The following is a 25,482-nucleotide window of genomic DNA, read 5'->3' on the forward strand; positions in this document are numbered from 1 at the left end:
AGCACCATAATTAGGAGGGCATCCTTTAGGATAAGGCACAATGCTGGGGACTAGATGGGAAGTCCCTGGCACAGATTTGGCTCATGGGCAATAAGGTGCTTGTCCCTAATTGGCCTAATAATGACAACAGGTTCATACTTACACACCTTGTATGATGCAGCTGAAGTCTATAATCCAGCTTTCATCCCAAAACATTTTTTGCTTTTGGTACTGGAACCACTAAAGGAAACAACAGGCCAAATTCCTAGGGATTACTCCATTGACTTCAGCAATATTACAGCACGGAAGAGGATGGATGGTACCCTGGTAAATGCATGTAATGCTCCAATATCTAAGCTATGTGTTTTTGTACAAATGCTCCTCTCTCTCCCCCTCTCTCTTTCTCTCTTTAGCATGCCTCATGTCCAACGTAAGTGTCTTTAGTGCCAAACTTTTGAAAATGTAATTAGAAGCGAAGACCCTGTGAAGTGAGGGGCAGACTGAATTAATATCTCCTTAAATGTGATAACTGAATTTATCTTTTGATGATCTTCATGCCTCAGGCAATTATCCAACAAAAGGCATCACCAGCTATTACTTAAAATGAACCTGTCACCTAATTCTCAGGACCACTTCATGTTTTCCAACATGGTTTCCAACATGGGGATAATCTCAATGCAGGGAAACAAGCTTGCTGTAATGTATAAAATATGGCATGAATGTTTTTCACATTACAGGTATACAGATCAAGCCTTGATCTACCCACAGTACCATGTACATATTATGGAAGGAAAGAAAGTCAAGAGGGAGGAAGCCTTTCATCTCATCCACCTTTTTTAAGAAGCTAAAGATATGCATAAATCATTTCACACACTTAAAATGTACACTGCTTTGGCCACAATAAATACAATGTGTCAGAGATTGAATGGGATGGAGGGAGAGGGAGATAGAAGTTGAAGGGTAGAGGGGCAGAGTGTGGAAGGAAATACAAGTGAAGAATATGAAGAAGGAAAGAGTAGGAGAAAGAAAATGAAAATGGGCTGATAGCTCCAATGTCAGTGGGGTGGTGAATGTGCTCTGAGTCTCAGTCAGAGCCAGTCAGAACTCTAAAGGAGCTATCGAAGGTGTGAAGCTTCCACTGTGGGGTGGGGAAGTGTTAAAGCCCCGATACACACACCAAAACACACATTCCACCTTCCCCATGGAATTCCATGGGACTTTTTAACTGATTGTTATAGTCCTGACACCTGTTGGTTATGTTCACAAGACAAGTCATCACACCACAGAAAACAACCTGAGGTGCTTCACAGCACCATTGCTGTGTTGTGAAAAAAATGATTGTGTGAATTGAGCCTTAACTGCTCGAGTCACATTTTCTTCTGCCCCGTTTTATTTCTTTGGAAGCCTGAAGAGACTGATATTCAGATCTCTTCAGTTATCCGATACCAGCTGAGAAAAATCCCTATGTAAAAAAAAACGAAGAGAAAACTCTCTGGAAAAGACCCTGATGCTGGGAAAGACTGAAGGCAAAAGGAGAAGGGGACGGCAGAGGATGAGATGGCTAGATAGCATCACCGATGCAATGAATATGAACCTGAGCACACTCCGGGAGAGTGCGCAGGACAGGAAGGCCTGGCGTGCTATGGTCCATGGGGTACCATACCGACTCACGAAGAGTCGGGCACGACTGAACGACTGAACAACAACAACAACAACAAAAAATGTAATTAGTGGCAGGATCCCCTTCTACCACTCTACAGTGCAGCGAGCGTTGTGTTGCAAACACAGTGGAGAAGGAATGATCCTCAGCTGTCAGATAATCTCTTGGGGGGCACACTCTAGAGGCTGTTCTGAAAATGCATCTATGACTGTGAGACAGAGCCAGTTATTGCTGCTTCTCATCCAGATGCACCCAAGGGGCCAGCAAAGAACTAGAACCTCTGTTTGTACTCTGTTGTATTATAAAACCAAGTTTAAATACAGGAACTGGAAAAGGAAGGGAGAAATTGGAGAGGAGAGGAGAGAAGGAAGACAAAGGGAGTGGAATGCAAGGGTGGCAAAAAATGTACTTGACACTTACCATGACTGTCAGAATAAAACCAGTGCAGACTAAACAAACTGGTAAAGCAATTGCTATCCTGACATCCGTTGTCAATGGACATTCACCACAATCAGCTGGACATGTGGAGCAACCCTCATCATCTTCACAAATGTCATCCCCACAGACTGAGCACAAAGGAAAAGAGCTATCAACGTTAATAACATCTGGATTATTGCAATGTGTTATACATGGGACTGCTTAAACATTCTGGAAATTTCACCTGGTCCAAAATAGGGCAGCAAGATTGTTAACAGGGACTGGCTAATGTGAATATATTATGCCAGTGCTTTTGCAGCTGCACTGGCTGCCAGTCCATTTCTGGGCCCGATTCAAAGTGCTGGTATTAACATTCAGAGCCCTAAATGGCTTGGGGCCAGGTTACCTGAAGGATCATCACCTCCCATATATATCTGCCCAGACTGTAAGGTTGCCTTCAGCAGTCCCTCTCTGGGAGCCTTTACCAAATGAACTGAGGTGGCTGGCTACTAAGAAGAGGGCCTTTTTGGTTGTGGCATCCTGGTTGTGGAATGAGCTCCACAGCCTGGCACCTACATTGTAGTCTTTTCAGCACCAGGTGAAGACCTTCTTATTTTCCCAGGCATTTTAGTCTTTCAGTTTCTGTTGTTTTAAATCTGTTACTATATTCAAAATCTTTGCACTGCTGCTAGGGTTTATTTTTATTTTATACTGTAATTTTCAACTATTATATTATATCTTATCCTGTTGTATTTTATGGTTATAAATGTTGTGCACTGCCCAAAGAGCTTCAGCTATTGGGCAGTACAGAAAGGTAATAAAGGATGGAAGGAAGGAAGGAAGGAAGGGAGGGAGGGAGGGAGGGAAGGAAGGAAGGAAGGAAGGAAGGAAGGAAGGAAGGGGGAATAATAATATTCCTTCATGGCTGAGCAGTGATCAGAAGGAAGGGAGCTCCACATTTTTATGGGCATTCAAGAAGCAGCATCCCAGGCAAGGAGAGGGTGGGTCAGCACCACGCAGCTGTGTGGCTGAGGACTGGCCAGCAGTGCCCTATGTGGGCACAGAACAGATGAGCCTGAGAGACAGATGCTTTCCTAAGGCCATCTAGTGAATAGTTTGAGGATGAAGTAAGATTTGAATTGGGCATTTCTAGCTCCGCCTTCCCCAACTTAGTGCCCTCCAGATGTTTTGGACTTCAACTCCCATCAGCTCCAGGCAGCAGGTTTCTGAACACCAATGGTCAGGAATGATGGGAATTGTGGATCAAAACATCTGGAGGGTACCACGTTGAGGAAGGCTGCTCTAGCTGAAGGTTCACATTCAGCCATTATGCTCCAAGTTAAGGTGTGTGTGTATGTGCGTGTGGGGAAATCCTCTCCACACATAACTGGACAAGGAATGTGCGTGACAATTGAAAGTTTTCTTCCAACATTGAAAAGACTAGTTAGTACAATAAAGGACATCAATTGCCTTTGCTCTGTGTTTTTCACTCATCTTATCTTATATATATAATTCAAAGTTGGGAGTTAGTTGCTCATCCTTTCTTGGCTGCTTTCCGTTGACCAGTTCTCATGAAATATTGGAAAGCTCTTGACATGCAGATTCCACAAATAACAATAGTTTTCACTATCATTCAAAGCTGAGAGTTTATTTATGTCCATAAAGCGTTTTTAAAGACTTAGGCTATCTTCTATAACAATGTACTATAAAGTTTAATTTTTAATATCAAAAATGTCAAGTATAATTAAATAAACATAATTAATTGCAAATTGGAGCAAAATTAAATATGAACACAAAAATGTCTCTGTACACCTTTATTAACACAGGTGCAGGCCAAAGTACAATGTACAAAGTACAATGATATCCCAGTAACATACAGCCTGTAAACAAATCATGAAGGGATTAAGAGACACCTACAGTTAAAAGTAACCCAGTCAAAGTTAAACTTGGCATTAGATTTGATTTTTCTACATGCTGTGTTCGCGGGTAACCAACTGGTTTACAAAGGGAAAAGAAGACCTCTGGAGTTGTTTGCTTTTTAGGGTGGGTTAATCTAAACTAAAAGTAGTATCAAGTTCAATTATCTGTACACCTTAACTGTAGTGCTTCAGGCGAGGCCATTTTCTTTCAGATAAAGGATATGTCTATATCCTTCAGAGAGAGAGAGATTGTGTAGTACATCAGCTTCATATCTCCCAACATCCAACATGACTTGTACTGCCTGAAGCCGATGGTTCTGGCATTAGAGATCAGCCGTGTGACACAATGAATCCTTTTCTACAATTGTCATTCCTCACACAGCCAAGGACAAGTAAGCATTTCCAGGGGTGGGGAAAATGAGACATTCTGTTCTAATGAGTATTCAGAAACCTCTGGCCCTCCTTCCTGGCAATAGAACCACATGCACTCTGTGAACCCCTCCACTCACAAGCTCAACCCAAGTTTCACAGCATACCTACTGCAGGGAGCACCATGGTTTGGGCTTCCAAAGCTGCCTGCATTCTCCCAACCCTGATGTGTGCGATGAGAGAAGTCATACCCACGTGCACCAGGACTACCTACAAGGCAAAAAGCAAAAAGCAAGAATCTAAGAATTGACACCCTGTTGGATCACCAAGATCCATCTAGTCTAGAAATTCCATTGACCATCCAGATGCCTCAGGAGTTTCTAGGGTGGCCATGGGTCCTCTTTTACAGAGGAGAGTCTTCTATTTGAAGGGCTGCCAGAGGACTGTCCTCAATTTGACGATCTGTCCAGTACAAATCAGGTTTAAAGATAAAGAACCACCGGAAAGAAGAGCTGGGCCTTGAAGCTGCCCATCAACAGCACCTGGCAGTGCACTGAGCAAGGCACACAAGTCACCTGGTTGCAGTCTTCCACACCAGGGTGAGATGTATTGTGGTTCTTAGGGGTGCAATCCTATGTATGTTTAGACAGAAAAAAGTCCTACAATTCCCAGTATGCCCCAGCCACTGCAGCCAGCCATGTTCTGTCTAAACATGCATAGGATTGCGCCTTAAATTATAATAATTATTTCTTAATTTGCATCTATACATATCAATTAGCATATGCAAATTTTATGCAAATCGATGCATTTTTTTTTTTGCAATTCACAAGTGGCCATCCTAGAGTTTCACAAGCAGCTCATAAAAATGGTTGCCTTCCAACCTGTTGTTTGTCCCCCGCATCTGTTACAGAGGTATACTGGTCTGCAGTCTGCACACAGAAGTTCCGTATGGGCTAATAACTATGGCTAGACCCATCCTCCATGAATTTGTCTAATCCCCTTTTAAAGTCATCTAAGCTAGGGGCCATCATCACATCTTCGTGGATGTGAATTCTGTAAGTTAATTGCACGTCATGGGTTGGATTCAGATTTAGTCCTACTTAAATTCGACCCATTGAAATACATGGGGCTGTACAGTAAGTCAAGATGACTAACTGTACCATTAATCTCAATGGTTCTACTCTAAGTAGAACTAAATCTGAATCCAACCTAGTGTGAAGCAATATTTGTGATGACTGAATGAACTAGCTTTATGAGAAAGGTAGCACTTTTCAGCAATCTTTTCAACAGCATCAAAAATGCTTCCCTCCCCCTCTTTGCAATTACTGTGAAAAGACTCCAAAGAGTTCATTCATTCAGGAAACACTGCCCACATTCTTGTTCAGCTGCCCTATGACAGCATGATGTACACCTTACACTTTTTTGTATCTAACAGGTCAATGTAAGGTGTTAGTGTTGTTTTTTACCCTATGTCCCTCCGTAATCTTACCAGTAGGCCAGGGGTGGGAAACTTTCAGTCCTCCAGATATTTTGGCGTACAATTCCCATGATTTTATTTATTTATTCATTCATTACATTTTTATACCTTCCAATAGCCAAAGCTCTCTTCAGTTCTTGTGAAAGGCAGTTCACAACCATGTTCCCTCACCATTGGCTATGCTGGCTAGAGCTGATGTGAGTTGTAGGCCAAAACATCTGGAAAGCCACCAGTTGCCTACCTTGGTGCTGGGCTGATGATACCATTAGCAGTTTCATCTCTACCTGCAGTAAATTACCACTTGCCATTGCTTAAAGCAGGGGTGGGCAACCTGTGGCCCTCCAAATGTTGTTGGACTGCAATTCCTATCAGCCCTATCCGGCAGAGCCGATGGTGAGAGATGATGAAAGCTGCAATCCAACAACACCTGGAGGGCCACAAATTGCCAACCCTTGGCTTAAAGGTTGGCTACCTAGGTGTAAATACAAGCATTTCCTCTTGATGCAGCAAACATATGAATAGAATATAATGGTCCATGCAGCTGCATCCCTCCTGAATTTAGGGATGAGTGAACCCTCCCAAAAGTCTGGTCCAAGGGGAGGGGTCTGCTGCGGGGAAATCTGGGCCACTTGGGCTCACTAGATTTCCCCAGAGCCCTGCACACACACACCAGATTTCACGGGGCGCCTTTTGGGTTTTAAAAAGGCAAGGTCCACAAATGGCGGCTTCCATTTGCAGACCTTGGAGAAATCATGGCCATAAATTGCATATTTTACACATTTGTGGCCATAAAGCACTTACAGCTATGTAAACTGCAGCTGTAAAAGCATTTTCATGGCTGCCATTTACATAGATGTAAGTGCTTTACAGCCTCAAATGGCATAAAATATGCAATTTAGGGCCCAGATTTTCCCAAGGTCTGCAAATGGCAGCTGCCATTCATGGACCTTCACCTTGTCTTTTTAAAACCTGGAAGCCATTGCACACAGAGTCCAGTGGCCACAGAGGTAAAGGGAGCTGGTCCACTGCAGACCCCGCAGGTCAGATTCTTGGGAAACCAGCCTTATTTGATTCCGCAGCGGATTTCTCCAGCATCCCTACCTGAATTCCTATTAAAGTCAAGAAGTAAAGCGAAGTCAAAGGAAGTCAGCTCCAAAAAGAATCAAGACATTAATAGTGTGCCTTATATGAATGAAATTAAGGAAAAGGGCTCATGTGTATGAATGATAGTTTGTGCAAGCTTTAGCCCAGCAGTCTGAAAGACAGTGAAAACAAGTGTGTGATTAAACGTTCTTTACCTTCGCAGTCCAGTTTGTCTGTGTCATTTTGCCTGCAGTAGACATGGTGTGAGTAAATATTTGGCCATCATCTGGAATCCATGGTCCACAAATGCCACCTTTCCCCTTTATCAAACAGATCAGAATTAAAGAATGTAGATTTGGTCTTCCATAAGGAGTCTTTTACAGTCTTACAACAGTACACCCCAACTACAAATGAGCATCCAATGTTGTAAGATATGACTAAAAGAAAAAGAATGTATAATCCAACTTTTCATGCAATTCTGTATAACCTCCTGAAAACTTAAAATGGATTATATCATTGTGGTAGCCATTCATCCTCTTTTGGGTATATTTGGTCATTCTTGCATGTCAGATGAAACATTTTAAATATATATTTTTTTAGTTGTAATTTCCTTTCATTTCCAGTGATGTGTCTCCCTGTCTTAAATTCCAGGACCCTGAACTTCAGAAAGTGTAAGGGCACAATCCTATGCATGTTTAGACAGAAAAAAGTCCTCCAGTTGCAGGACTTCTTTCTAGCGGAGGAATGCAGGGAGTTGTAGGACTTTTTCCTGTCTAAACATGCATAGGATTGCACCCTAAATTATTTTAGTTGTATTGTTACTAATGAACTTATATCCCACCCTTTCCATCTTTAATAGGATGTACAAAGTTGATTACAAAACATGAAAACATCAAACCATAAAAACAACTTTAAAACTCCAACACCTCATAATAGTCTAAAAGCTAGTATAAAAATATCATATCAATTAACCCCAAAGTCTTGTGGAATAAAAAGCTTGAAATAGTCTCAAGGACAAAAGGGAACAGATACGGCAACACTCCATTAGGAGAAGTTCCACAGAATGGGTGCTACTACACAGAAAACCCTTCTCCTCATAGGTGCCAAATTAAATTTTCAGATAGCATAGCAAAGTCTCCTAAGTCTTCCCAACCCGGAGCTCCCCAGATATTTTGGACTATATGTTCCAGGATTCCTGACCATTGGCTATGCTGGTTGGGCTGATGTGAGTTGAAGTCCAAACCATCTGGAGGGCACCAGGTTGGAGAACAGTGAACTAGGAATATGCTTATTCAGGAATTGTTTTTAAATAAGGTATCCTGGACACAGGGCATTTAAGGGTTTAAAGGTTAATTAATTTAGGCCACAATCCTATAGAGATAGTTGTCAGTCTCTGGACTTGGAGGCTGATGACTAACCAATGCAGGGCAGCTGGAGCATAGAAGTGATCCTCCCCTACCTTTCTGTCCTCCCTGCCTTTTTAGCTAGGCCAGCAACTTCACCAGTCTGGCTGGGGAGCTTCAGAGCAGGAGAGAGGCAGCATGGCGCATAGGAAGCTGCATAATGCAGCTTCATGGTCTCCTCCCCTTCCTGCCCCCAGCCCAGGACCACCCCCTTTCCCCCATCTCCTCACTCCATTTTTGAGCATGGAGACATAGCCAGTGTGGAGAGAACCACACCAACTAAGAGGGGGATGGGGATGGGGCAGGGAGCAAGGTTTCTGGGCTCTGGGGCCAAAGCCCTGGTTCTGACCTCAGAGGCCAGAAATGGAAAAAAACAAACAAACCTATCCCCCGCCCCACAGACACTGTCTAGGGGACACAGGATTGTTCTCCAAAACTAGGCTATATGATTTCAAATTCCAAATACAAGTTTAGAATTTCCTATACAAAGTTGGCATGCACACTTCAAAATTCAAAGTTCAAAGGCTTGGGTTTGAATTTCACTGTGAAACTATGTTGAATATATTTGCTCAATGCAAAGTTAAAATTTGATTGTCAAAATGCAAGCTTTGCTAAGTAAATGTATGCCTTTTTCATATACTGTTCACATTCTAAAATTTGGAAATCAAATTCAGGTTTGGAAATCTTATTTCCAGAATTCAGCTTGAGAATTCAGATTGGACTGTTTAATTTGTAGGACATATGACAAATCCTCAGTATTTCACAACAGCTCATTTTAGGGGTGCTTCCAGAGGAAGATTCTATTGTGCAACCATACAGCCTCATTTGTGGGATTTTATGGGGCGACGGGTGTCTAGATGACATTGTTTTCAATATATAACCCTTGGATTCCACTGCTTCCTCCAACTTTTTTCTTAGCAGAACAAATCTGTTAAGGAAGAAAAAATGGAATAGGTGCATAATTCCTTTAGATTGTTAGCAGTAGGACCCCTCTACCTGGAATCACCCCAGAACTGTCACTGTTCTGTCCTCTGTGGAATTTAAGGCTCCTATACAAAAGACGGAAACCATACCTCTCTTTGGAATTACAGAGGCTGGTTCATTAGCCAAGAAGAACAGCACCAGTAAGTGCTGGAAGCAGCGATGCCACATTTCAAACATTGCAAGTATGGGAGGTGTTTTATGATATGATTTTTTAAAAAAATGATGCCCAATTAACCTGTGCCATCCTGATAAAAAAGATCTGTCTGTCTGTCTGTCTATCATCTATCTATCCATACATCTATACATCTATCTCTACACAGAAACACAAACACACACACACACAGTCAAAGCACCACAGTGGCACAAAGTATTATGTATCCTTTTATCATAAGGAATGGTAATAAAAAGAGTATAGAAACTCAGGGCGGCATGCATGAGGTTGTCCCAAAATCCCTATGAGGCATGTTATGTTCCCTACTCTGAGGGTCAAAACAAGACATTACTTTAAATCTGTGTCTAGCAGCTACATTTTTAAAAAATTTTTTACTCCATAATACACACAGGAGGCCCAATGCAGATCTTTAAAGCCTCCACCCCACATGCTATGGCCCTCATCCGAATCAGGGCCCTGCACCTACTCTAGAGTAAAAATGAAGGGGAAAAAAAGATGTTGATGCTAGATACAGAGAGCTTTTCTACATGAGGCATTTATTGTATGCTTATCATTCCTCACTCATGATTCTTCATGGGCTCTTTAGATGATGTTATTACCTTCCATTTGCACTTCTGTTTTTTAAGAGCACTTTTGTATGTGTGTGTGTGGGGGGGGGGAGTGTTAAAGTGGGGCAAACGCAGTATTATTGTGAAAGCAAAACAAAAGGAATTTCTCCACTTATGTAATTGCGTTATTCTGCTAGCTCTTTGTGTAGAGCTCGGATCTCAATTCTGCAAGGAAACCGAAAGTATTTGGGTACCAAACAATGGATTAACAACTGGGTGTAGCTCACATTTAAAGTGAGGTCTGTTTTGGCGGTTATTGATTATACTGAGAGCAGTCTTCAAATTAAACTGGTTTTAGGCAAAGCATAAGCTAATTCTAGTCTAATCAGGGTCTCCCCTCATGTAGAGGAGGTCTACACACATATATCAATATGTGCATAGAGCCCTTTCCCATACAAGGCCAATATGCCAACTGTGGGGAAGTATTGCCATGGAGGGGCGAGTGGTGGTGGGTGGGGCTATGACATGTGTCAGAGGTGCAGAGCAGGGTTAGCTTGCATGGGCCCACAACCCCCACCCCACATGTTCTTTCAGTGTGTGTGCTAGGCGGGGGGCGGTCGGTCGGTCGTGTGAACCACCTTTTGGTGCCTTGCTCAAGGCCACTCCTGAGCCTCATGGCAGAGCACAGACTTGAACCTATGTCTCCTGCATTCAAGTCCAGCCTTCTGCTGACTACACCCTGTTGGCTCAGCCTTTCCTATTACTACACTGGCTCTCCCTTACTAAGAAGAGAGGCAGCTAGATCATGAAGCCAACAGCAGCATCAGCCCCAAGGAGAGACAAAACAGATTGCGTTCAGCAAGGTGTCTGTGAAGTCATGGGTTTTTAAAAATTGCCCTCATTTTGTGACGTTAAGTGTCCACCCGAACCTCAACTCTGCTGTCAGACACGCTGCTGCAAGTTGGAAATAATCTTTGTAGAGTCAATGGAGTAATATAGGATGAACCACACTACACAGAGATGCTCAGCTGTTCCATTGGCTCAACAGCATCCTCCCCCCACCCTCCCGTAATGAATAGTGGTAGGTTCTCTAGAGCTTTTTTTTTAAAAGGTGATTGACAATGCAATTCTTTACAGAAAGCCAATGTGGTGTAATGGTTAGAGTGCCGGACTGGGACTTGGAAGAAGCTCACTGGGTGACTTTGGGCCAGTCGCTGACTGTCAGACTAACCTACCTCACAGGGTTGTTGTGAGGATAAAATGTAAAGGAGGAGGATCATGTACACCGCCTTGGGCTTCTTGAAGGAAGAGGAGGGATAGAAATGTAACAAACAAACAACATACATATCTACTCAGATGTAAGTCCCATTGATTTCAGTGGGGCTGACTCCCAGCTAAGTGGGAATAAGACTGCAGCCTAAGAAGGGAATTTTGCCTATAGAATTTCTAGAGAGGATTCCCTGCAGCTTTTCCTTTGATGTTCAACTTGTTCTGACAGCTCCCTCCATAGCCCCTTTTTAAAAAAAAAACTTAAGAAAGTCTATTTTGAGTAAGTATTTTTCAAAGACTCTCATTTCCTAGCAAGCCGTAACCAAGGATTATACTCGCTATACTGTGATAAAATATGCAATTTGAAGGTCTTAGAGTTTTAATTTAAAATAATAAAAAAGGCTTATTTCTGGTGGCCAATTTCAGGCATTCCTATGGACGTTTCCTTTCATGATATACCAAAAATGTGGATCGCTCCTGCAAGCTAAGGTAAAAAATAAATGTGGAAAGGCATGGAAAGTAGAAATAGCTCTTACTTAGCCAAAGCTGAGCTGAGCCCTCGCAAGACAACTGCATTCCATATAACAAAGCCACATTCCTCTTAGCCTCCATATATCATTCCATCTAAGCAGAGAAACATAAAATATCTGAACCAAAATGAATCTTTAATAACTGATGGCTAAACTGGGTCCTTTTGGTCAGCCCACAAATCTTCCCAGCCGCACAATGACAGCAGGGAATCAGAAATCTGGCACCATGAATGACATTTCCCTTATTTCTAAGAAGACTTAGCATTTATATAGCATATTTCAAGTGTTCAAAGAACCCAGAAATCAGAAACATGTAATGTAGGCCAGTATTATTGTAATGTAGTGTGTGCCTTATATATCTTTAAAGGCAACACGTGGTGGGAGAGGTGTCTGTGAAAAGGTGGGCCCTGAAAGCCAGGGCGTTCTCTGGCAGTAAAAAGGCCTGTGTGAGTGGAGTTTCTGGGGAAAAAAGGCCTGGGAGAAAAATAAGAGCCAAACTACACATTATGCTAATCATGTAGGGTGCAGCTGAAGCTTGCATTTCCACCCCATAGGGTGGTGGTGGTGGAATTTTGAGGGAAAATGGGTAGGGGGGAAGTTTAATCCAAAGGTAAGCAACAAGCACCCCCAGACACCTATCTTGGCGCCCCCAAGGTGCCCTACCCATCCCATTTTTGTTGTTGTTCTATCAATTTTTTATTGTGAGTTTCAACAAAAGAAAACAAGCAAGCAAAAACATAACAAAACCCCAAAATTGAAAGAATAAAAACATACTCTAAAGCCCTCAGTTTCAAATATTACATTTTTTAAAAAAAGATTAACACATTTTCTAACCAGCTGTGGTTTCAAAGGAGTTGTTTAGTGTGTTGGGGCTCAGACCCCACTTCTGTCTTGTTCTCAGTCCTTTAGGCACGTTAATTGTCCTTTGTAACTATCCACACTTCTCTTGGCAGCCATTTTATGGTGGTGCCCCGGGCATTTCCTCAAGTTGCTAAACGCCTATAGGTCCAAAAAGGTTGCCTACCCCTCCTGGAATGCGCTGCTCCTGATCCAAATTAGGACCAGACACAGTCATACTAAGGTAAAACAGGATCACACACAGTTACACTATGATACAATAAAGCACAAGGCTCCGCTACACTACACAATCAGCATAATGTGTAGTTCGGCCCTGGGTCTGTTATGTAAATGGTGGTTTGGGTCTGAGACCAAAATAAGACCCCATTTGGATCTTAAACACTGTACCTACTAGGGTTTTGTTTCATTTGCCCTGTGGAAGGAAAAGTATGATCAAAATACAGAGCCTAGGGCTATGCAGATAAAAGGGTGGGACAATGCAGATAGGGGAAGGCTGTGATCACCATGGAGGAATGATGGCTTTACCCCCACATAAATAGGATTTTCCCATATAAATGAAGGGTAGCTATCCACTCCTGTGGGGGAAAAAATAAGAGAACACTGCTGTGGTGGGGTAAAACCTATCCTCCACTCCCAGCACTGGGAAGCTGACCTTTCTAATGAACTTCTCACAAAGAGGTACAAAGTAATCCCTAATGAACCCCACAGAGATCCATGCAATATACATTCCCCCATAAAGATGGATGCTTTGCTAATTGCAAATTAACAACTTCCTTATTTACGCAATCACTGTGAATGTGCGGATGAACGGAAAACGGAAAACATTTATCTGCACGTAGCCAGAGTTGGAGCCCCCTAAAACAAGAGGCATTTTGCATGTTTTAAATGATATTCTGAGTTCAGGTTCATTGACCATTGTCTGCAGCTTTTCAGTAACCTGCAGCAACTATAGTGTCTCCTTCATCCCCACTGGGTGAAAGGGGAAGGGACAAGGGTCAATTAAGAAGGGCAATGGGGAGAAGGGAAGAGACACCTCCAAAAGAAGGTGGTTGACAGCACCCACCAGCTCCCTTTTGACATCTGCTATGCTCAGCTGAGGAAAAGCACGGATCTACCTCATCATTATCCTTGCCACAGCTGGCCCTACTATTAGGCATAGTGGGACAGCTGCCTCAGGTGGCAGATACTGGGAGAAGGGAAGCAGTGGTGATTTATGGAATGACAGGGCTGTCTGTGCCACACAGCCTTCTTTGCACCCCCTAAACTAGCCTGCTGCCCTTGGGTGCAGCGGAGGACAGTGCCCTGTCGCAAGTTTAAAAGTAAAATTCACCTGCCAGTCCTATTGGCCCCCTTGTATATGTGGAATGTGTGTGTGGTATGTGTGTGTGCCATCTTGTCCTTCAATTCAGGCTGCAAAATGTTTTGGGCCAGCTCTGGTCCTTGGTCTCATCATTCCCCCCACCACCCCAGTTGCAAACAGCACAAAGAGTTTCCCAGGTCGTAACGCCTATTAGCTTCCCCAGCTACACAATACCACTATGTCAAACAACATCTTGCCATCAGTACTAACCATGAAGGCCAAGGGACAGGAATGAATGTTCGCATGATGGACACAGCAGTTCTCTCCATTAGCATCCTTCCAGTTGGTAGGGCATTCCTGTTCCTCACAGAACTGCTTAGCAGCAACTGCATCACTTTAAAAAACATTTCATAGACAAAGGTTACCTTGAAGTCAATTTGATTTTCCTGTTTTAAGCAGGCATGCAGATATCTTGCAAGGAAGAACAGAGAGTACAAATCCCCCTAAACAATTTGTGCTAACTTCCCAGGACAAGTGAATCATGCTGTTTTCAGACCGTATCACTTTCCAGACCGTATCACATGTGTTCACCCATACATCTGTTCCATCCTGTTTCAGCATTAATCCATGATTTTTTGAAAAAAATATTCAAGAAAATCCACATTTAAATATGTATTTTAATAATATTTTATATGTATTTTCTCTCAGAATATCTCTAATTTCATTTTCTCTCAAAATTTGAACTTCTAAATTTATTTCTCTCAAAATTTACATTTCTATACATATTTTAATATGTTATGGGGGTTTTGCACTGCGAGCTGCATTGGAACATTCAGGAAGGGTGAACGCCCATGGATAAGTTCTGATCCACATATTTGTCTGGGACGTTCAGATCAGGTCAATATGTACCAGATTTTTCAAATATTGAATTCCTCAAGCATCCCTCCTGGTCCATGTAGCTGGTTGTCCCAGCATAATCAAACTGCAGTCATCTGGTTCATGTAGCTGGTTGTCCCAGCATGGTCCTCCACTCTATCTGGATTATCAGACTGGGGTTGGGAATTGCTAGAGGCTGGTGGCTCTGATTTTGATGGGGCTGTGAATCCATTCTGGGTTTTAGTCAGAACCAGCCAGAACTTTAGAGGAGCCATCCAAGATTCTGAACCCCAAACTAGGTTCAGCACCTTTGATAGCTACTTTAGAGTTCTGGCTAGTTCTGACTGAAATCCAGCATGAATTCACAGCCCCACCGAAAGTTCAGCCACCAGCCTCCACTGCATGGGCTTACAATATAATGAGGACAGAGAATATGTTGCAATTAATAAGAGCTGAGTGGAGAATTTCATCAGTTTTACATATCCACATGAAGAATGGCATAAACAAGAGATTTCGTACAATACCAAATTAATAGGCATTGCCTGCAAATTAATTAATCAGTCAATCTGTAAATTGCAGCCTCTGCCTTAAGACACCCAAGGCAATGTACAAATCCTAAAAATTACAGTGCAGGTCCTAAGACAATGAAACAATCAAACACAAATCCAATACTATCAAATAAAAGCAATTAAAGATCAGTTGTAACAGCAGCAGCCATTCCCAGACAGCAACAGCAGAAGCCAGCCGTCTTATAGAAGTCTGCCCAGCTACCAGAAATTTTTTAAATAATAATAATAATATTTTTTTTAAGTTTTTACTTGCTGCCTGGTGGAATGACATCAGGGAAATAGCCAGGTTGATCTCCTTCAGTGTACTCAACAGCGTGAGTGTTGCAAAAGGAAAGGATCTGTTCTTTCTCCTCACAGTTTTTACTTAGAGAGGAACAATGTCATTGATGAACTGATATTGAACGTATTTTGGACAGAGCAATGGACATTTGCAAAGTGATTGATTTTTTTGGATATCGACACATACAATTCTGTCTTCAGCATCCTGTGCTTCATGAATGGAATTAGGACTTGCATTTTGTTGTTCTTACAATTGTTTTTGTACTCCGCTTTACCAGAGCATTGCATTTCCCCACACAGTTCCGAGTATCCCTCTCCCCCCACCACCCCATACCACTAAATTAGGTAAGGGAACAATAGTGGGAATAGCTGAAACTGCTGCTATTGGGACATTCTGTGCAGTCTGGTCTGCCCTTACCAAACCTCCCCCCTATGGTTACAGGGGGTTCCTTGTTTCTCCTGGTCTATACAGAGTAGTTACCAGGGGGTTAGAGCAGTATGTTACTGATGATATTATTACCAACACTTGTAAAGGTATTGCTTATGTGAAGGTACCGCTGCCCACCAGGCTGTTCCACCAATACAAAAAGTAAAAGAAGTGATTGAATAGCAGACTTGTGTGTGAATTGCTTAATGCAACAATTCCCCCAAAATGTGCTCTGAAAAGAGCCTTGACAAATTCAGCCGCCAGTTTGGTTGCATCTCCCGCTCTTTATCCCTTGGGAGTCAGAAAGCCCTATGCCACATTTTTCTCCTGCCAATATGTGGACAGTGACATGTTTCCAAGGGAAGACGCTTCCCACACCACAGATGATAGGCACAGGGGAACTCCAGAAGCACCACTGTCGCCTGGAAAGCAATAAGCCCTGACTTATTGACCACACAGGGAGGTAGCAAGCTGGGAGGCAATATTCACAGAACTATCTTGCAGTTGTAACTTGTAAGGAGGATGCCTGCCCATCACTGTATCTGCCGACTGAGAAAATATATCTGTATCCTTTTGACCAGAAGAGTGAAGTATTTCTCCAATTTTAATCCACTTTTTAAAAACTGGTTTAGGTATTACATTTTTGGAAAATGCTATTCTAACTTAATTCACAACTGTGATATTACCCAATCTGTTATTTGGGTGGTAGGGTGGTGCAATCCTCTATGACCTCTACTGTTGTATCACTTGAAAAATTTCCTGAAGCAGGAGTGCAAATATCACAACCTTGTATGCCGGTTTTCACCTGTGGGAAAGGATTCCGTTTTCCACAGCATAGTGGTAAAAGTAATCAGAAGCAAAGACTGCATAGATTACATCAAAAGACTCCCCACTTATTATCTTTTCTGGAGGCCTCTGGACCCAAGCCATCTCTAGGCCTAGAAATAAAGCAGAGACAAGGGTTAAAAAAAAAAAAAAGCACTGGGTCAACATTTCACAGCCTTTAACCCAAAGACTAAAAAAACAGCAATATAGCCTGTGAGTGATATTGCCCTAATAGGATTCTTTGGGGTCATGTGTGGGTGACAGACCTGGACTTACAGTTAGGCAAAGTGAGGCGGCTGCCTCAGGCAGCAGATGCTGGGGGTGGAGAAGGGATGACGACAGCCGGACAGAGCTGTGAGCGAGTTGTGGCAAGCTGTTGGAAGACAGAGCTGTGTGTGTTTCAGGGCCTCCTAAGCTGTGTGTGTTTCAGGGCCCCCTACACTGTGTGTGTCTGTGTGTGTTTCAGGACCTTTGGGGCCTCCTAAACTGTGCGAGTTTCAGGGCCCCCTACACTGTGTGTGTCTGTGCGTGTTTCAGGACCTTTGGGGCCTCCTAAACTGTGCAAGTTTCAGGGCCTCCTACACTGTGTGTGTCTGTGCGTGTTTCAGGACCTTCAGGGCCTCCTAAACTGTGTGCGTTTCAGGGCCTCCTAAACTAGCCAGCTGCCCTCAGGTGCAGTAGAAGATGCTTTCCCATTGTTAGTATTGTCCAGACTGCTTCCATATGTGGAACTGGAGGGGCGGGTCAGCGTGGGGGGGGCACCATCTCATCCTTTACCTCAGGCCACAAAATGCTTTGAGCTGGCCCTGGTGGGTGAGTGTAACTGAGGAAGCAATGTCTGTTTAGTTATCCAAAAGGGGATTTGCACTTTTGCTTGTGGATTCCTACGTTTGAGCAATCCAGTACGAAAGATTTTGTACATGCTGATAGGGTCTGTTTTCGGAAGGCTGATGTTTGATATATCAGATTCTTAATCTCAGTTGCCTTTGTATAGGAAACCTTTTCTATAATATGTATTCTATGTACAATAATTGGATGCTCTTGCAAGTCTTGTTTTGTTAAGATTGTTGTGGCTATTAGCTTCAGCAGTAAAAATGACTGCTGAAAATTTTCAAAAAATGAAACCGAGCCAAAAAAGAGCTGCTTTACACTACATTGCTTTCTGATTTATAGAGAGGACTTTGTGCATTCTGCACTGTTTAAACAATTCAGATCCTGCAAGAAGGCAAGTCATCCAGGAAAAGCTGATGGTCATGATGACTCAGACAGAAAAGCATGGCTACCTTGACAGCCCTGAATAGGTTGTTACTGGGCTGGCTCAGGAGAATTGTGAGACTGGGTTTTTGCCAAGGCCCCAAGATCAGAGAAGGGCCACCACCTCAGCAGAGCTACTGTTTTCATTTTGCATGGATCGCTGGTGAAGATCACAAGCAGTGTGACAGAGTATTAGTTTGTCCACCCCAGCTCTACCCGCATTGTTATCCTGCTAGGGCCCTTTAAGGGAACCAGAGGAATTGCTTTTCTACAAACAGCTGCAAGTAGAATTAAAATAGTAGTTCAACGTGGCACTTAATGCACTGCTATTTTCCCAATTAAAATTTGGCAATGCTTGTCCCCCATGGGCAAGATCACACAACCCGCTTACTCAAAAATAAGTCCCAAAGATCCTGCTTCTTGCAACTGACCCTTAATTAGTAGCGTCCTCCTTGCATCTAAATTAATTGGTTCCTATTCAATTGCCATGGCTGCAGTATTACTGAATTGGTCAGGTTCTCTCGGGGACAATTGATCATTGTTTTGTTTTATTTATTTTTTATGCTTACAGTTTTGAAATGATGACATTGTGCTCATAAAATATACAATTTAATAAGTCACTTTTTCTGGCTAGAGATGAAGTCAGTAACTAAAGCCTAGCTCTCGCAAGAAACACGAATCAACTAATTAAGGGCAATTCAGAGATTGAAAAGAAAGAAATTAATTAGCCATTTAAAAGAGGAGCCCAGGAGGAAGCTGCTAATTAAAGCGACAGTAGACCTGAAAAGATTCGACAGTATTTTGCCAGTGCATGCACTAGACAGGCTGGTACTGCAATTATGTATTAACACGCACACCCAAATTGCCACATATCAGGAATGGAAAAAAAAAAGATGGGAGGACAGCAGAGAAAATGCTGGAATGCAGTGGATTACATACTCAGGATTTTCCATAAAACTGAGTAAAGAAAAGGTTTAGCTCTGACTAAATAATGCCAAAGCAACCCAGGTTAAAGGGGGCAACTGAGAATACCATACCCAAGAGCACCCAAAATCCCGGCAATACCACTAGACATAATTGTCATCTTGAGAAAAATTGGTGAACCGCATACATTTTGCAATGACAATGTGTTTATCTGCAAAGCACTTTTTTTCTGGAAAAAAAAGTCTGGCAAGAATGATGCATAGTTCCCCCCACCCCCTGAGATCACATGAGAAATGTATCCTGTTTTCACTGCTTATAAAGGCAAACAAATATTAGATCTATCATGATTTATTCACTTCTACATTGCATTACTTCATGTTGAAGACATCAAGTGATAAGCAAGCATGTGTGAAGCAGCTCATAGACTAGAAGTGGGCAGATTTAACACCACTCTGAGGATACTGGTCATCCCATGGTGCAGAGAAGCCTACAACTCACAACTTGCATTGCAAATCCCATTGCAATGCCACTCTCAAAATATTTGTATGATTTGGCTCATTAGTGGGAGCTTTTAGGTCTATTTACTTTTTCCATCGGTAGACTAAAAGCTATTTATTTCATTCTTTTCTAATAAAACAATAAAATGTATGGCTTGACATTATTTATGTCCCCCCCCATCCTAAATTTTGATTGTTTAAAAAAATATATTTGAAGAAATGTTTTCAAAAATGGAATGTAGCTTAGAGAGATGAAAGAAACTTGTGCTTTCATAGTGCTTGCAATCAGTAATTCAGTTTTGAAGGCATCAGTCTGAGCTGTTTTAGAGCTGAAGGTTTCTCTGTGTGTGTGCAAGCGCTAAACCATTACAATCACTGAACGGTCGGAAAGATCAAAGCATGAAAAGACAAGCAGAGAAGCTCTGCAGCTTAGCTTGAACATCTAGGACATTCAGTGCCTAGTCTTGACCACAACAGCGTAACTTAACAATGGAGAATTTAGCAGGCCAGTCCTACGTACTTCAGATGTGCCACTGGAATACATATATTTCCTCATAAGACATTGGTTTTAGGTTTTGGGGGAAAAAAGATATCATTCCAGTTGGCTAGGTTGCTTTCCATTTTCTAACAATTACACGAACCTGAGAGCAGCTCCAAACTGTATGTGGGTATTTTCGGCTGCAGATCTTTTCCCCATGAGAGCTCCAATTTGGTGCCCATGGGCACCCATGTGTTTGTAGACACCTCTCTTAGTGCCCAACAGGCTCTCTGCCCCTTCTGATCCTTATTTTCTTTCTTAATATTTTTAATTATAATTTTTAAAAATAAAAATAAAAATGGGAGTCTGGCATATGGCAAAGCAAAGGCCTGCCCTCCAGTGCCCTCTTTATTTCGGTATTTCGGTTTAAAACAGTTTTTTATGTTTTGGAGCTTAGACCCCACCTCTATCTTGTCTTTCGGTTTCTGGGCAAGTTCCTTTTTTCTCTCCAGTTTGCCTTCTAGAAAATGAGTGTTTGGGGACCAGCCATGCCCTCCTGGCAGCCATTTTGTGAGAGCACCCATGACACACTCAACATTCCAAATGTACCCACCTACCTGAAAAGGTTTGGACCTCTGCTGTAAAGTATGAATGACAGTCCCATGTTCTTAAATACCCAAGTACCTGCACCCGGGAACTTCAAGCCAAGCCAGCCTCCCAGATTCACACATACACAGGTCCTTAAGGAACCATTTCTGTGGTGTACACATAACGTGCTTGTTGCAGATAGCAGCAGCAAGACAAGTGGATCTGTAAGGCAGGTGGACCTATAGCAAATAGAAACTGCAGTGTGAAGCTGCTCTGATTTTGGCCCCTGGCTCCAAGACACAGGCGTTTCAGTTATGCCAATAGGTATTTTAATCCATTGTAATGAATAAGAGCTCCACAAGAGCAGATAACACCATTTCATTTTAATGTTACATGGGATACATTCCTGGGAAAATATACCCATATCTGTAAATATTTTGTTGCCTAGCTGAATTTTTCCTTGGAATACTTGAACTCCAGGCAAGCATTTACTCTGAAGTTCTTATGTGCTGGCTGGGTACTTTCCTCAGTTTAATTTGCTTAGAAATAGATGTTATTGCTGACTCATGTACTTGCAGCCAGGTATAACATCAGAGATGCATTAGGAATCTTCTTGATTGCTTAAATTTCTTTCCAGTCTATTGAACTGGCAGATGTTTCTGCACCCTGTGCAAATAAGGAATACACTCACCTCCACAGTCCAACATGTTATACTCATCTGGTTTCTCCAGAGGCCAGCAGTCATAATCGGTGTTATCCAAATCATGCCACCCTTCCACTGAAATAGCCTGTCACAAAGACACATAGAAAGGCTCTTATATATACATATACATGGTTCAGTAAAGTAATGGGTCCTACTGTTCTGGTTTTAAAAAAATGCACGGCACATATTTGCCACTTTCATATTTGCCATTCTAGAAAATGGAGCAGATTCTGGAATAGCATAAAGACACAGGAAAATAAGGCATCATTACAGAGGGGAGTTTTTGATATACTGATTAAACTGGTCTTGTTTCCAAAAGGCACGTGGCCTTTAGGCACAAGCCATGCTTATTTCCTAGTATTGACATTGCAAATAGGGAAGGAATTATGGAGTGAACAGAGGTGAGACACTTTATACAGGGGAACGACACAGAAAACACTGTACAATGTGGTTTTTTAAAAATGTGTCTGCCCCTGCTGTTGATGATGATGTTATTTTGATACTATTTTCCATATTTCTTGTTCACCAAAGCACCAGACTGGGTGTTTGTTTATTTATTTATTTACTGCAATTTTATTCTGCTTTTCAGATAATTATTGTCTCCCAAAGTGGCTGACATCAATAAAAAAAGATAAGAAACTAAAATGACAAGACACACAAGGAAAGGGGAGTGGAGAGAAAAGGGAGAGGAGAGAAATCAGTTTTTCATGGACAGAAGAAAGGGGTGATCTATAAGCGGGCATTTAGATGGGTATGTTCCTCTGCTGACATGGTGACAGAGCTGTAGAAACCCATGCTCCCATTCCTAACATCCCCTAACTCAGGGATAGGGAGGATATGGCCTTCCGGATGTTGTTGGACAATAATCCCAGTATCCTCACCATTGACTATGTTGGCTAGACTTTATGGGAGTTGCAGTCCAATAACATCTGGAGAGGGGCACTCATTCCCCACCCCTGCTCTAATTGGTTCCATCTAATTGTGTTGATGCTTTGCCAGAGTGAAACCTCTCTCTGCTGGTTCTTCTCCTGATCCTCGGAGTTTGCTTCCTCCCCTCCCCTCCCCTCTGGAAGCCCTGAGATGAACGTGGGATCTGAACAGCCAACTCTAGTGGTTGGATAGCCAAATCTGCACCCAGATGTCATAGGCCCTTGTACTAGTCCGTGAACCCTTGTGCAAAGATGGCAGTGTGAGTCCTTTGATCAGGGCCAGCTGAAGACATTTTGTTGCATGAAGCGAAAGACAAGATGGCACCTCCCCCTCCCATGCCACATACAAAAGCTGACCAAACTGGCAGTTGAACCTTACTTTAACACATCAACACAGCATCCTCCACTGTAGCTGAGGGGATCAGGTTAGCTTAGGGGCCCCCACATGACAGACCTTTTTATGATCTCCATTTTACACAGTGTAAGACCATCCCAAACCATATAATTATGTCTGCGAGAAGCAGTGACTGTCTGTTAAGAACAGCAAAATCCTGTTCTCTGGTCTGTGAACACTGCATGCAATAGAAAAGCGTTCAAAATAGAAGTGAACCTAAGAAGAGAATTCTTCAGTTTAATGTGATGGGAGGAAATAAAGTGGCTAAAATGCACAGAAAGATAGGAAAACAGTAAGATGGAGACATTCACCATATAATATCTTCACTACTACTGAAGTACACAAATGATACATGGGTAACAAACAGTTACTATATCAACTGATGCTGTTGCTTCTGCTGTCACCACCACCATGCACTCAGACCCAGAGCTACTACATTGGTTTGTTAACAGTTATTAACTGTGTTGCTGTCTGTGTATTGTTTTATTTTTAAAATTATTATTTAATTACTATTTTATTAAGCATTATTGTAGTCTAATAAAAGTGTTATTTACCAACCACCAACCCCTCATATAATTACTTTGGGCACAATCCAACAAAAGTTAAGTATTTTTAAGTCCCATTTATTTCAGAGGGAGAGATTTCATCGATTACTTAAACTCTCAGTCAAATCAGTGGGACTTAAAAGTACTTAAATGTGCCTGGATCATGTCGAATAATTATTGTTTTTCATCTTTCACCTTGTATGTGCAAAGTGCTTTATGATTTCTGATAAAGTTTGTCACTATTAGATTGTTTGTATTATGGATGTGTGTCATTGTATACTGCTAATAATCTTTGTTTTTGTAAACATTTATTTTTTGCTTTCAGAATTATCATTAATAAGTATGAGCTACTATTATAGTGGCCTATAATAAGATGTGGAATGAAAATTACCTACCAGTAAACTGAGGAAGATTTGGAGCCCAGGGCTGAGTGATGTGGTAGTTCTCATAGTCCCTCAACAGGTATCAAGACAAGCAAGATGACTGATGCTGAATGAACTGAGTTTCTTCCTTAGATTTTCTACACAGCTGCTCCAGCTGTATCTTTCCCTTTCCTCAATACCTTCCCTTGCACACACTGGGAATATTATGGAAAGCAGTTCCCCAGTTCAAGACTCGTGTGAGAAGGAAGCAGAGCTTTTGTCTCAAAGTCTCCGCCTGTGCCCATGAACACGCCTGCTTTCTGCTTGTCGCCTGAGGTAAGCTTAATAACTAGGTGATTAGCACACGCACACACACACACACACACACACACACAGAGACCTCATATAGCTCAAATTCTTCAAGCCTTTCCTTTTCAATTGGTTTGAAATGTTTAATGTTTCTTGTTGACAAATCAAAGCTGGGTGGGTGTAAGTGATAAAATTAAGGTCCTTGTACAAAATGAAATTCTGAAGGGGTAGAGCATCAGGTATATTTTTTCCTGTGCAAATAGTCACGGCATAGCAATTTTCAGGTTCTAGATCCGAAATTAATTATTGATTTATCATTTATTTATTACATATCTATACCACCCAACAGCCAAAGCTCTCTGAGAGGTTCACAAAAATGTACTTTATGGTTCTTGAAGCTCATTCCAACCTGAGTCCATATCAGATTGCGAGTGTTGTGTTTTCTTTTTGCATCAAAATCTCTGTGTATTTCCGTGCAAATTTTTCCAAGTCTATGCATCAGTTGTGTGCATCTTTGAAATGTATGCATTCTTCTCCCATTGATTAAAGCATATTCCTGTGCACTTTTCAAAAGGACACATTTTTTCACATGTGTGCATGCTGTTGAACACATTTTTGGGTTTGCAAATCACATTGCAAGCTCAGAAATGTACAGACTTGCAGATTGCGTCCAAGTCTGTGTTCAGTCCAGAAAGCGCAAACTGGACAAATCCTGATCAAAAACAAACTGAAACGAATTTCTCATACATCCCTACCAAAGACTGCATCTGCTGCTCAGCACAGGGGTGAGGACAGCTGTCCCTGCCAAAACAAGGGTACGTGTGTTCCCTTAGGCTGGAGCTGGGACATGCTGCATTCATCCTTACCCTCTGCTCTGCATCAGCATGAGAGAACATCATCTAATGTTCGCAGTCTCATTTATCAAAATGGCCCAGGACACAGCCACCATGTTTGGATACCCAGAATTTAGGATAAACAAAAATGCTATGTATTTATTTTTGCATGCAGGTATTTATTTATTTGTTTGTTTGTTTATTTTTATATTCCACCTTTCTACCAAAAAAAAAAGGGCAAATAGAGGTATGGGGATACCAAGTCATCTTGTCTGCCTCCTGAGGAATCTGTATAACGACCAAGTAGCAACGGTAAGAACAGACCATGGATCAACGGACTGGTTTAAGATTGGGAAAGGAGTACAGCAGGGTTGTGTACTGTCACCCTACCTATTCAACCTGTACGCAGAACACATCATGCGACGTGCTGGGTTTGGTGAAGCCAAGGCTGGAATTAAAATCTCTGGAAGAAACATTAACAATCTCCGATATGCAGATGATACCACTTTGATGGCTGAACGCGAGGAGGAGCTGAGGAACCTCATGACGAAGGTGAAAGAAGAAAGTGCAAAAGCTGGGTTGCAGTTAAACCTCAAAAAACCCAAGATTATGGCAACCAGCTTGATTGATAACTGGCAAATGGAGGGAGAAAACGTGGAGGCAGTGACAGACTTTGTCTTTCTAGGTGCAAAGATTACTGCAGATGCTGACTGCAGCCAGGA

At 42.1% G+C, this 25,482-nt stretch overlaps 1 protein-coding gene across 1 annotated transcript in view; it reads right to left on the reverse strand.

Moving 5' to 3' along the window:
• Positions 1–25,482, reverse strand: part of LOC146352685 (atrial natriuretic peptide receptor 1-like) — a 93,601-nt gene that overhangs the window by 44,145 nt on the left and 23,974 nt on the right. The window contains exons 2-8 of the mRNA XM_084829678.1: positions 21,377–21,473; positions 16,925–17,057; positions 14,239–14,362; positions 7,120–7,224; positions 4,512–4,614; positions 2,060–2,205; positions 143–219 (exon numbers count right to left, since the gene is read on the reverse strand). Coding sequence (XP_084685804.1) covers positions 143–219; positions 2,060–2,205; positions 4,512–4,614; positions 7,120–7,224; positions 14,239–14,362; positions 16,925–17,057; positions 21,377–21,473 — 785 coding nt within the window. The remainder of the gene's footprint in view (positions 1–142; positions 220–2,059; positions 2,206–4,511; positions 4,615–7,119; positions 7,225–14,238; positions 14,363–16,924; positions 17,058–21,376; positions 21,474–25,482) is intronic.

The sequence above is a fragment of the Heloderma suspectum genome, chromosome 2, assembly GCF_057233095.1.
Source record: "Heloderma suspectum isolate Gila_16-S chromosome 2, 16-S_ref, whole genome shotgun sequence".
Classification (NCBI taxonomy): domain Eukaryota; kingdom Metazoa; phylum Chordata; class Lepidosauria; order Squamata; family Helodermatidae; genus Heloderma; species Heloderma suspectum.